The 12,801-nt window shown below is 42.7% G+C and overlaps 1 protein-coding gene across 1 annotated transcript; it reads left to right on the top strand.

Annotated features, from left to right (window-relative positions):
* The first annotated feature begins 328 nt into the window (after positions 1-328).
* efnb2b (ephrin-B2b) lies at positions 329-10,523 on the top strand. The gene is made up of 5 exons (XM_027012936.2): positions 329-1,003; positions 4,054-4,343; positions 7,186-7,278; positions 7,988-8,092; positions 8,412-10,523. Exons 1-5 carry the CDS (start codon positions 876-878, stop codon positions 8,822-8,824), a joined length of 1,029 nt encoding a protein of 342 aa, XP_026868737.2. The 5' UTR covers positions 329-875; the 3' UTR covers positions 8,825-10,523.
* The last annotated feature ends 2,278 nt before the right edge of the window (positions 10,524-12,801 follow it).

Below are 12,801 nucleotides of genomic sequence, written 5' to 3' on the forward strand. Positions count from 1 at the left end.
GCGTAGCAGCAATGCAGACTAGACTTGCGAGTCGCTGAATAATTACGCAGACCCTTTTAACTGACACCATAATTTTACTGTTATTCAACACATAATAACGAGTTCTTCATTCTTACTTGACTTCGTCTATTTCATTCGTTATCATCCACTGTAAAGCGTTACACAACGACTAGTTAAAATGAATGCCATTAATATCATCATCTTGCTTTAAACCCTGCACGGGCAGTCTTCTCTCATTTTTGAAGTACACCGGCTCCGCCCACTTTGGGCGGAGCCTAAATAAGCATAGTTGGCCGCCTCTCGAGCTCAGCACAAGTCTCGAGCGCACTCCGTAGTTAAAAGCGAAAACGTCTGCAGAAGTAGTTCGTGTAACCTATAGGAAATCGCACCAACGTGAAAGTTTTCGACAACCTCAGTGGGTTTGAGGGATGGTTTTGTGTGTTGGTGCCCGTCATATGTGTCGACAGCCATATCTTTTAACTATTTTAGAGCTTCTCGTCAAAGGATGCTCTGATGCGATCCTGAGATTAAATTGCCTTCAACTGGATTATCACCCGTTCGCCATCGTTTTAATTTCAAAGGATTACCGTAGTCAGGACTACTAGTGGAGAACTCAGTTTTTAAGGTGGAAGCGAAATCAATGTTATGACATATTTGTCGTCCTTCACATCGACGTATCAAGAGGGTTTGCTCTCCAGTGGACGAAAGCAATAACCTCAAGGGATTTTTTTTTTCTGTGAATGTATCAATTAGTATTGACTGTATCAATTAGTGTGACCAAATTGCGCCTTAACCCAGGACGTCGATATCGTCGCTTGTCCACTTGTAGATTTGGAGATTACTAATTCAGTTGTCAGAGTCGTAATCTTGGGTTGATGACATTTCACGGTACAATGAATGTACTGTGGAGATATTTGCTCGGGCTTTTTGTGATCGTATGCCGGCTAAAGCTCTCCGGGTCCACAGTTTTAGAATCAATTTATTGGAATACATCGAACACAATGTAAGTTAGAATCTCTTTTCATATGTCTACAGCAATGCGATACCCACACAAGAATTGAACCCACCTAAAGGCTATAATGTTTTCTTTGAGTAAGACCACCCACCTCCTCAAGCTGTAACACATCACTTAAAATTAGGCTGAAGAATTAGTCTACTATCGTTTGCAATTACAGAATAGCGTTTATCAGATAAGCATACCAGAGTTGCATGTACATATCCTATTAAACCAATCTTTGCTATCTTAAAAATAAATGAAAACCATCGAAACATCTGCAAGAGAATCGATACAATACAATATATACTCCTTGTTCTGTGGTCGACTGTATATTGTGTCATAGTTTTAAATGTATATAAGTAACATGGTAGGGAATAACTGTTTCTCAACGATTTCTACTCTGGTGATTATTGCATTTGAGGTGTTTGATGTTTGGACTCATCTTGAGGACAAATATAACGTCCAGTCTTGTGGAATGCAATACTTGTAGCCGAGACGGCAGTCTTTTATTATTTATATCCATGGCAATCTTCTTCACAGCCAACTGCTTCTTTATTATTATTATTATTATTATTATTTATTTTTTTTGTAACTATTTCCTATGTATTGTAGAAGGTTTGGGATTTAATAAGTGCTCTAGCAAGGTGATGCTTATCCCAAGAGTAGAGCATACTGTGTATTTACTATAAGAAGGGGGGGGGGGGGTTTGAAGTTTTGTCAGGTTCAAAGGGCTAGTATTTCAAAGTAGGTATTTAAACATCTATTTAGTTCATCAAGTAAAGTTTCTCTAGGTAAATACACTTAGTGCCTAGCGAAGAAAATAGTGTCACTGAGCCTTTTATGACACATCATTATGAGGCCAATTAAATAGGTGCCTTCTCACCCTCTTCCTCCTTTTGGCAAGCCTTGGCATGAGAATAAATGTCTCTTAATGGAGGTGTCTGCGGGCTTGCCATTTGGTGAGCTAACCTGATCCTATATTTAGACGTCACTGACATTAATATTTGCGGATTAGAAGAAGCAGTTTAGATGGTTAAATCATCCTGAACAGTTCTGCCCACAGAGGTGCAGCTTTTTCTATCACTTGGTAATTAGGCTGTCAAATAAAACAAGGAAAGTGAGCTCAGGTTGTAGTTAGGGCAAAGTTTCTGTTGTTACAACACTGAGTAGCCTCCAACCCCCAGAAATCCTTATCTGTATTCAGTTTTCCTGGGCTCCAGTAACTCTGTAGGTAATCTTTGTCACAGGGATTTAAAGACAAAAGGCTCTCGAGGTTGAGAGATCAATCCCTTAACTCCCTCCCCCCACATCCCCCAGTTGGTAGGGTCAATACTTAGGTTGAAGCTGCAGGGGGGCAAAAGACACTTCCTCTCTTCTCAGAGAGCCACAGGAGAGCCCTTAAAATCCAGACCACCCTACTCCCTGAATCCCCATTGTTTTTGTTTCCAGGTCCTGTTTTATGAGGATGCATGTGGATCTTAAAAAGCAAAATATTCATAGTGAATTTATAGGCTCATAACTGTTGAGAACATGTGAAAATTAATTCTTATTAAGACAGTTCCATAAGACAGTTATGGAAAACATGCCATTGGCATGGTAACATTGCTGACCCTATTGCACATCTTAAAATCTGTCAGTTTGTTCCAAGTCATTTATGTAATTGATTCATGAGAAACAATGCTTGAATCAAGGCGTGCACTGATCATGCAGGATCTTGGTCTTTTTGGTCTAGGAAATATGCATAAGAAAGAAAACAGATGTCTGCCCACTGTATCAATACTCTCATGTCAATTTTATTACATGGAAACATTTAGAACAATAAAATACACACCTGCAAAGTCAGGATTTCTGAGTGATGGGGCATAAAACACAAATCTGAGAGGGTGGAAATGAAAATACTTTAAAAAATGAGTGTGTGAGAGAGACTGAGAGAGGGGGAAATAGAGAGGGACTCTACTGACACAGATGATTTTACAGGATTGCAAACTGGCAGTTTCTAAAGCTCTTCTGTAATTGTTATATGGTCACTCTCCAATTCAGTTAGGACAAAAGTCTTAGGATCTGTGGAGGGAAAATGCATGCTGTCATTCACTTTTGGGTTTACAACATAAGGGAGGGCTCAGCTGAAGCTTCCTCCTTTTGTAAAACAAAGGCAGATTTGCATTGTTCAAGACCACTAGCTTGTAACAGTCTCATGGGTCACTGCCTTCTCATGGCTTTAGGTTAAGTATTTTAATCAGCATGTACCTACAACCCCCCAATAGCTAATACTATTACACTCTCTTTTAACCAGGTGTGCCAGGAAGAATAGTTTGCTTGTATGACAACATGGGTGTAAGAAAGATTCTCACATGTAGGGCTTCATGCCATAACCTACTGTGATTATTTTGCTCCATATTGTGATTGTGATATGCCTTCCAATATGTTAAAACACATTGGTGAACTCTTGATGTGATATGGTTAAAGACTGGCCTGTATTCATTTGACCAAAAATTATTTACAGTTGTTGGACCGTGTGAGCGCTGTGATTCATCACATTCACCCACGGAACATTTATCGGGAACATTTGAGATTAGTCAGGATGCTCACACAATACATTTTTAAAAAGTTGATTTGTTAGAGGGCCCATTTGCATATAGCAGCCTTCTGTGATATCAGTATTCCAAAGCCTAATATTTGTAGTAATGAATGACAAATGATACACTGTGCTGCAATAGTCAAACACAATGGATTTTTGGACTCAAAAACAACTTCCCTGAACTTTCCTTGAGTGTGACTGGTACTCTAGCTTCAAGTTCTCTTTATCTAGAACATGGGTCTATCTACAGCTGTTCCAACAGTTATATATTGAATTTTAGATATTGGTTCCACATGGACTGTTTGATTTAACAGTACATTGTAACCTTGTTCTAGCATTATAATTGTATAGTTTTCTGGTCTTGTTTATCAATATGATTTAAAAAATCAATTACATATAAATAAATAAAAATAAAAAAACAAAGTCATAAAATGGAAGCCTGTGACTGATGCTGAGTGTCTGATAATTGTGCCTCTAGGTTCATCCCAGGAAAGGGTCTCGTACTGTATCCACAGATTGGGGACAAGATGGACATTGTGTGCCCCCGCTTTAAGCCTGGCATGAGTGAGCGCACTGCCGTGGAATACTTCCGCGTGTACCTGGTCACCAAGGAGCAGCTGGAGACCTGCCGTATTTCTGCAGACAGCATGGCCCTGCTGAACTGCGACAAGCCTAACAAGGATGTCAAGTTCACCTTCAAGTTTCAAGAGTTCAGTCCCAACCTCTGGGGCCTCGAGTTCCTCAAAGGGAAAGACTATCACATCATCTGTAAGTACAATCATTAACCTCATTCATGTTGACTTGTGATTAGCTTTCTCTTGCCTTTCCCATATGCTAAGTGATCCAAATAACTTGATTTGACTAATTCTCAAAGTATGATTGAACACTGTGAATTTAGATCAGAGTCAGAGTTGCGTTTAGCTGGGTTTGGATTTGTGTTTAAACAAAGTCCTTGACAGCATGCTTGTCAAGTTCAGTCAACATGCAAGATACAAGGAATGTCACCAGTTTTTCACCTTATAGTGTAATTAGGGTCAGTTAAATTCAGTCTGGTTCAGTTCAGTTCAGATTGGTTAAAGCTGTCTTGCCTCATTAAATTTTCACAAAGTCAGAACAGCCATCAGCGCTTTTATCTGATAATTAGCACATTTCAGGTGGAATCGGGCTAGTGGTGCAACGCACTGAATGGTAGATCAAAGGAGCTGCACCTCTTTCATTTCACGCTCAACTTGGGTCATCACAGTGTACTGTCATGTAGGGATGTTCGTCTTGTTCGATGCGGCCCCTGGGGTTCTCACGGGGGGCTCGCGCCTGCTCACCTCGGCCCCCCTTGGCCGGTGAGCTTCTGAGCGGCTGTACGAGTTTAAGATTTGCATGCTCCAAATCCTGCACCGTGTCACCGGTGCAAGCCAGATCGCTTTGACAGGATTCCTTTTTTAGGCAATGCTGCCCCGGAGCCAAGGGGAATAGGGATATCTGACCTAAATGGTCCTGAGCAGAGGATGTATGTGCATGTGTGCAAGCTGAAAATGTGTGTGAGAGAGGGTGCATGTTGAAAAGCGGTGATCTTAGTTTGCTGTCCAAATTTTTACATGTTAGAAAGTGTCAAAGCACAGCTGAGGGAATGGCTGTTTGCCTTGTAAATAATTCCTGTATCTTATATGTGTTTGGAAGTGAGGCTCAGGTTGTGTATATGAGTTATAAATGGAAGGAAATGGTTTTAAAATAAGGAACAGAATTTGTTTGGTTCAGTTTGTGAGCCTTTGTCCTGTCCTCTTATTTGTGTGGTAAAAGGGTGCTGTGAGTTTGTAGGTGTCTGCCTCTTGTGAAATAGAGATTGCGGGTACCATTTTGCTGGCATGTCTAAATGAGCTTACTCTCTAGCAACGTGTGTATCTAATTGCATGTCTTTCAATTGCGCCTACAGCCTTGGTGTGTGTGTGTGCACATGTGTTTGCGTATCTGTATATATTTATATGTTCATGTTCATATTTGTGTATGCAATTTTGCCTGCGTGTGTGTGTGTGTGTGTGTGTGTATGTATGTGTGTATGTGTGTGTATATATATATATATATATATATATATATATATAGTGTGTGTGTGTGTGTTTCATTATTTGTGGGTGTGGGTGTGTGCGTGCGTGGCCAGTGTCTCTCCTGCTCTCCCATGCTGTGGGAACCCACTGTGTGTGTTCAGTAGCTGTGTGGCTAACTGCACCACCTGAAGTGCACAGTGTGCTTATTGTGGTTGCAGAGCTAACAGCTTTGCAAGGTCCCATGCACCACATGCAAAAATAAAGATAAAAAATAGAAATTGAATGGAGTGCACAAAGGTGTGTACTCTTGCAGACAAATGGGACATTTGGAGCTTTGTTTGGAGCCTTCATTTCTCACTTTCTCTTATTTTCTCTTAACATTCTCTCTCTCTCTCTCTCTCTCTCTCTCTCTCTCTCTCTCATTGTGTCTCATTTCTTTGTCTCTCTTACCCTCTCACACCGTGCTTAGAGCAGTGTATTGGCAAAGTCCATTTGCTCTTAATCCCGACATAGAATGACAGGTTACTCCCAGTGGAATTCTTCCGCTCCATGAACGTGTGTGCTGCCACAATCACTCGGAAAATGTGGCCTAAGTTACTGCAGGCCACCGCAACAAGGGCTTACTCAGCTCAAGAAGGTCTGATTGGCCATTCAAACCAGTCTCACTCAAACTCGTGTGTGTGTGTGTGTGTGTGTGTGTGTGTGTGTGTGTGTGTGTGTGTGTGTGTGTGTGTGTGTGTGTGTGTGTGTGTGCGCGCGGATGTGCAGCACACTTTAATGATTTCTATAAGGACTCACAAGTGCAAAACACAGCAAACCATTGGGTCTTAAAAGCTTTTTGGGAGCCTGCTCCCATGATGCAATACACACACACACACACACACACACACACACACACACACACACATACACCCTCCAAACACATGCGCTCTAGTGATAGCATGCCTGCTGAGCAAAGCAAATTTTTCTTCCTTGTGAATCAGCAGAGGCCAAAGGAAGCAGGAGAGGCAAACTGATACCAAATGGTGTGCAACAGAGCAGGCCAGCAACACACACCACTTCCTATCACAACTGAACCAAGCCAATAAACATTAAGCATTTCAATTATGTGAACGAGCGAATAATGCCAGTTAAACGTGACCCATCCAGGCCTCACCCACCAGTTTTAGGATATCGCAAGGCATATCACCATCATACCACATTAATACCTTAATACCAAGTCCAGCAAGGCAGCTCACAACCCTGGGATACAAGGATTCTGCTACGGAGGTAGAGGTCAAAGTTGAACCACAGGGGGTGGTGCTGAATCTGTTTAGTACCCATATGTCACTAGGATTACATAGAATGAATAATAGACTATGGATAGATGGATACACTCACACATATAAACATGTATACATACAGAAATAGATGTTAAAGCAAGTCATGGATTTGACATGAGAATATGTTAATGAGGAAGAAGTAGTTTAGCCAAACTCTGGCTAACACAAGCATTCTGCTGTAGTCCCCAGTATTTGACTTAAGACTTTAAAATGGTGTGATCTTTCCACTCATTCTGTTTCTCTCCCCCCCAGCCACATCTAATAGCACCTTAGAAGGTCTGGACAACCACGAGGGAGGAGTGTGCGAGACCAAATCCATGAAGCTGGTGCTCAGACTTGGACAGAGTGAGTTCTTGTGCCAATTTTCTTTCCCAGAAGCCCTACTCAAATGGAAGTTTCACCTTTTCTGCAGACAACGACAGGCCACGAGCACGACTTTCACGCTTCTGAACCAGTGCCCTGGGAGGCCGTGCCACTCTGGCCCACTTTCCACTATGGTTCGGCAGCGCCGCACGCATTAGCTTTGCAACGTTAGTCGCGCACGTTAGCCGTGCCTCAGCGTGTAATTGAAATGTCATGTGCAGTCATCTCCCGCTGTTCCGCCAGCTGTCCCCTCCTCCCTCTGCCGGCAAGAGCACGGCACACTCGAAGCCAATTCATTAATTTCTCTCGCCGGTCCTGGAGCAGGATAAATGTGAAGCAGGAAGTTTCGGCTTTACCCGGGCCCTTCCAAGAACACTGCGCTTGCAAGAGAAATATGGGATGGAAAACTGCCTAAATCAGTTAGTTCTAGGTTTTGTTGCATTGTACGTGTTAGCAGAAAAATGGTTATTAAAATAGTTAAATATTAAAATAGGACTTGTCAGACAAAGGTCCTTCATCATAAATATATATCTCGATAAGGAACAAAGCTCATGTTTAGGTTTGTTATTACAGGTTAAAAATATCATAAAATGAATGCTTTGGTCTGATAATTTAGGGGATGTTTTCCTACGAAACTTCACTGCTGCTTCAGTAATGTGTTTCTTTAAATTATTATGTTTGATCATCTCAGGTCCAGCTGATACATCTTCTGCAAAAGAGCTCCATCCCCCCAAACACTCAGACAGTGAGAACCAAAGCACCTTCAGCAAGGAGATTGATGTCTTAAACAAAGTTGGTACGTGCCACCTATTTGTTCAGCGACTCGGGTTTGCCAAGTAGATATGTGCATGCTATTATAACTAAAATAAGAGATATTGCAGAAATATGAACATGCTGTTTTTTAATAGGAAATAATTGAAGAGTAAAGCTTTTTAGTTTCTCTACTGTTTTAGCTGAAGTATTCTTAGTCCAAACCATAGTTACTTGGTCGAAACTTTATAATTTAGTTACTAATATTACAGTACTATTTGAGTTCGCATGTGTGAGAGCAATGCTTGTCCTTCTGCCCCTCCAGTGTGCTTCACCTGTGTATTCTGCCTCTGTTCTTTCTCCAGACCATGTTCCAGGCGTCAACACAGATGGCAGGAGCGGTGAGTCGGTGGGCACATCAGCCTCTGCTGTGGCGCTGTTCGCAGGCGTGGTCTCGGGCGCAGTGGTTGCCGTCCTGCTTCTGGCCGCCGGCCTCGCAGCACTCGTGCGTCACCGCCGCCGACACAGCAAACACTCAGTGCCGGGCTGTGCACCGCTGCCGCTCCATGCCCTCCCCAAGCAGGGCTCTACACTCGGCCCCACCCCTGCCAGCAACAACAATGGTTCCGAACCGAGTGACATCATCTTCCCCCTACGCGCCTCTGACCCCATGTACTGCCCGCACTATGAGAAGGTGAGCGGCGACTACGGCCACCCTGTCTACATCGTCCAAGAGATGCCGCCCCAGAGCCCTGCCAACATCTACTACAAAGTCTGAGAGCTTCAAGAATCTCCAGGGACAGGGAGTTATGGAATGGCCTGTCCCATCTGATTTCAACCCTAAAATATCGACGTCATTTTACTGACTCTGTCAGAACAGCTTGGCATGGTTCCCAACCCATTCAGGATGTTCTTGGGCAAACCTTCAGCAAAAGTGTATAAAAAGTCTTGAATGGTGCTCAGATTTCAGTCTGTTTGAAGAAGGGACATATGCTCACAGCAGACATGGGTTAATGAGACAAATGATGGAGAACATTCTCCCATGCTCTAACTCACAGAGGCAGACTGAGGTGCTTTGGCATTGATCCTGCACTCTGGGTAAGAAACAATGGGGCATCACAAAACTTTCACAGATGAAAAGCTGAAGAAAAAAAAAACATTCGTTACACAGATCAGTTGGCAGACACTGAATCGTCAAGTTTTCAGTATAACTAGACCCTTTATTTTCAGTTCTACGATGCCCAAATCTTCTTTTTTTGTATCACAGCCACCTTTGGTTGTTTGGTTTGAGCAGCATTAGCTCAATGTCAACATTCGTTAATCCACAAAGAGCCAAAATGGATGGCAGCAGTACTGTCAGCATGTAAAGTGCATATGAAGGTAGGGGTACAAGCAGAGTAAGGCTGCAGGAAAGAGTCTTTCAGCGTCCCCGCACTGGCCTGATGGCTGGATAACACATATCAGACTCCTGCTGATTTCTCCTCCATATGGTGTGGCTGCGTCAAGGTGTGAGATTTTGCAGGTCCTTCAGGCTGCATGCTTTGGTGGCTCAATCAGCAGAGAAAAGCCAAAAGGAACCTCACCATGCACAAAGCCCTTCTTTGTTTACTTAGAAATGTAAATATTACCTAAGCCTTTTTTTCATTTTTTTCTAAATTATGTTTTAAGTTATGTATTATGAATATGGACGGTCTTGTTTTACACCCAGCTTTATGTTAACTGCTGACTGTTATGTCTGGAAAAGAAGAGAACCGGTGATTACTCAAACCAGAAACCATGTGTTGATGCCATAGATTTATGTTTTCATATACAGTATGATCAACAGTGGCGTTTCAGTAAAGTGCAGCTATTGATCTGCCCAATTGTTGCTTTGTTGATTATTTGCCAAGGGGATGTTTCATTCCAGCTGGGTGCAATTGAATGAATTACGATTATTTGATTGAATGCATTCGTAATAGGGGCCTGTGCCGCCTCTGCAAGAGCTTTGTCTTGAAACCGAACAAAACAGTGGATCTTTCTTTTGTAAGATTTGAATAAAGTCAATCAGTGGTACAGTGGGCTGGAAAATGAAATGCCAAGTTGTCCCGTGTTTCAGGTTGAGGCTACAATCCTTCCCACCAAAAGGAAAACCATTCCCTCACACATCTGCTAGAGTCTGCCTCATCAAAACACTCAAATGTCTCAAAATGTCAGAATATGCAAGCAAAAACTCATTTTACAGCATGAGGTTAATCTGCATAACCACATAGTTTGTGAACTGCTTGATCAGTTATGATTTTAGAACAGGACAGTGATGGTTTCCAGTTTAGTTTCTAGAAAAAGTGCAGGGATATGCTGGCCTGGGCCCATCTGGCTGCAGGGACCAGTGTCTCTTCCAGGCCCTTATGCTCGGTTCACTGTGTGGTCTTATCTCAGCTCCCCAGCGTATTCTGACAAACCTGAACAACCTGGACCACTCGTCCTGTGAAGGCTGAGCAAGAAAGGTTAAGAAAACACACTGAGTCATGTAGGGCTGAACAATTCAATTTATATTGATTCAGATTTTGGAAAAAAACAATTTTCAAATCTCAATAACTGAAATTTTTATTCCCCACTGGTAGCAATATTTTTCTGTTGTGACCATAGTTGTAAAAGATCTATAATAATGCTTTTTAAAATAAAGAGTTGCAGCAACAGCATTATTCGACCTGATTCATTTCATGATATATATCGACCTGTTTGTAATTTTTTTTGGTATATGTTTAAATCTAAATCTTCAAATATACCTGGTGCCTAACTTAACTGTAATATATTTAAATGCAACCTAAATTCTAATCACAATATTGGTCAAAAATTGGAATTAGACATTCTTCTCCAGATTTGTTCAGCCCTATCAACACAAGCGGCCAAACAACACCATTTGGTCTGATGCACCAGTGGAGGTGATATGTGATGGGAAGGTTTCAACTCTGACCTGCAAACACTTCAGCTGTGGGTGAGAGCAAGGGAGCAAAGCGTTACCAACGCCTCTTGATGTCACACGTGCTTCACTGCCACACACTCACACACACGCAGATAGCCAGCACACTCCCTGTTGTCGCTCTTAAACAAGGACTGCTAAACATTTCCTGCCCCTAATCTCCTCTATGATGTTTGGGCCACACTTCAGATAAATCAGATAATAGTATGAAGTAGTGATGCAGTTAACTTCATGATCAGAGCCAGAATTTGGTTTAAGATGACATTTGAGTTGAGTTTAAGGTTAAGGTTAGGACCAAACTGGAAGGACACACTTGAGATTGTCAATTCAGTAGATTGGCTTTTTTTCTTCACTGGATTTTCCTCACTCATCCCCTGTCTGAGCACTACCACGACATCTCTGTCCCATTCTCTGTAAGCATGGTACTCCACCTCCAACTTGTACAAATGTAGTTCCTCCACCAGCTCCAGGCGTGGGGCAGTGGCGCTCAGGAAAAGGGCAGTGTTTACGCTGCACAGTTCCAGAACAATGAGCTCCTGGTCCCCGCCTGCCAAAAGAAACACTTCTGTCACCACCAAGCTGGCCTGCTGTACAGAGTCTGTGTGTCCTGTCCGCCATTTAGCTTGAGTCTTGGCCCTCTTTCCCCCTCTGTTTCTCATTAGAGAGCCTGCCTCCGCCAATCGCCCGAGCCATGATTCTAAACTGGAGTGTCACCGAACCAGGGCGGAGCGTAAGCACATGTGGTGATGTTGATTCTGGACATCGCAATGAAACACCACCCGTCAGTGAGGGTACACGTCAGAACGGCCAGTGCTGAATCTAGCCCCGGACAGCCGAAGCTGATCAGGTTACGTGCCGCAGAACCTCTCACACCATTCACACGCATTCTGTCCCTTTTTACAATAATCACTCTGTTTCACTGGGCTCTCTGTTTTTTGTTTTTTTTTCCTTTTGGTGTTTTTTGACAGTTTTTGATAAGGTGTCTAGTGGTGTTGACCTCATTATCCATGCAAGGGTACTTGTCACACAGATTGGAGGATAGTGGGGGGTGGGAGGGGCACTGTGACTACAGTGGGAAAGTGGGCTAGTGCCCACGAGGAAACCGGCTACAGTCCTCCCAAACTGGGTTTTGCTTGGATAGGTGAAACACACAGACCTCCCAAACTTGGCTTTGCTTGGATAGGTCAAAAACGCAGACCTTGGTATATTGCTTTTAATTATTGAGAAGCCTTATGGTCAATTGTCATTAAAGTTTGAATGTTCTCTAAATGTTTTCAGTGATCATGTAGACGAATGTGTCACTATTTCTACTATAGTAAACCACGAATAGCAAAGAAAAAAACATTTTTTCTCATACATCATCGTCAATGTATAATTTTGACCTGCTTAAAAAAATGGATGCAAAACTGTACCAAAGGAACTGGTTTTAGAGGGGATTGCTGTTGCTTAGAATTTTACAATAGGCCATGAGTCAGAGATGTAGGCACAGGGAATCTGACACTGGAGTCAATACGTTTAGAAGAGCAGGAGAAATGACTCTTTCTGTGAGTCTTCCTGTGACTCAGAGCTCACAGGAAACAGCAAACTTTTTGGAAAATCAAGACATCACCACCATGTGGCAGCCATGTTTCCTCTCAGCCGAGGTCTGCAGATGGATATAAAGGACCATCATGGGAGGGGGTGGTGGAGGTGGTGGGTTGGGAGGGGGGTTGAAAGTGGGGGGAGGGGCAGCCATCTATCAAACAGGGTGGAGAAAGGAGAGGGAGAAGAGATTGGAGGCTGGGAGTGTTTTTACT

Source organism: Electrophorus electricus, chromosome 16 (genome assembly GCF_013358815.1).
Source record: "Electrophorus electricus isolate fEleEle1 chromosome 16, fEleEle1.pri, whole genome shotgun sequence".
Classification (NCBI taxonomy): domain Eukaryota; kingdom Metazoa; phylum Chordata; class Actinopteri; order Gymnotiformes; family Gymnotidae; genus Electrophorus; species Electrophorus electricus.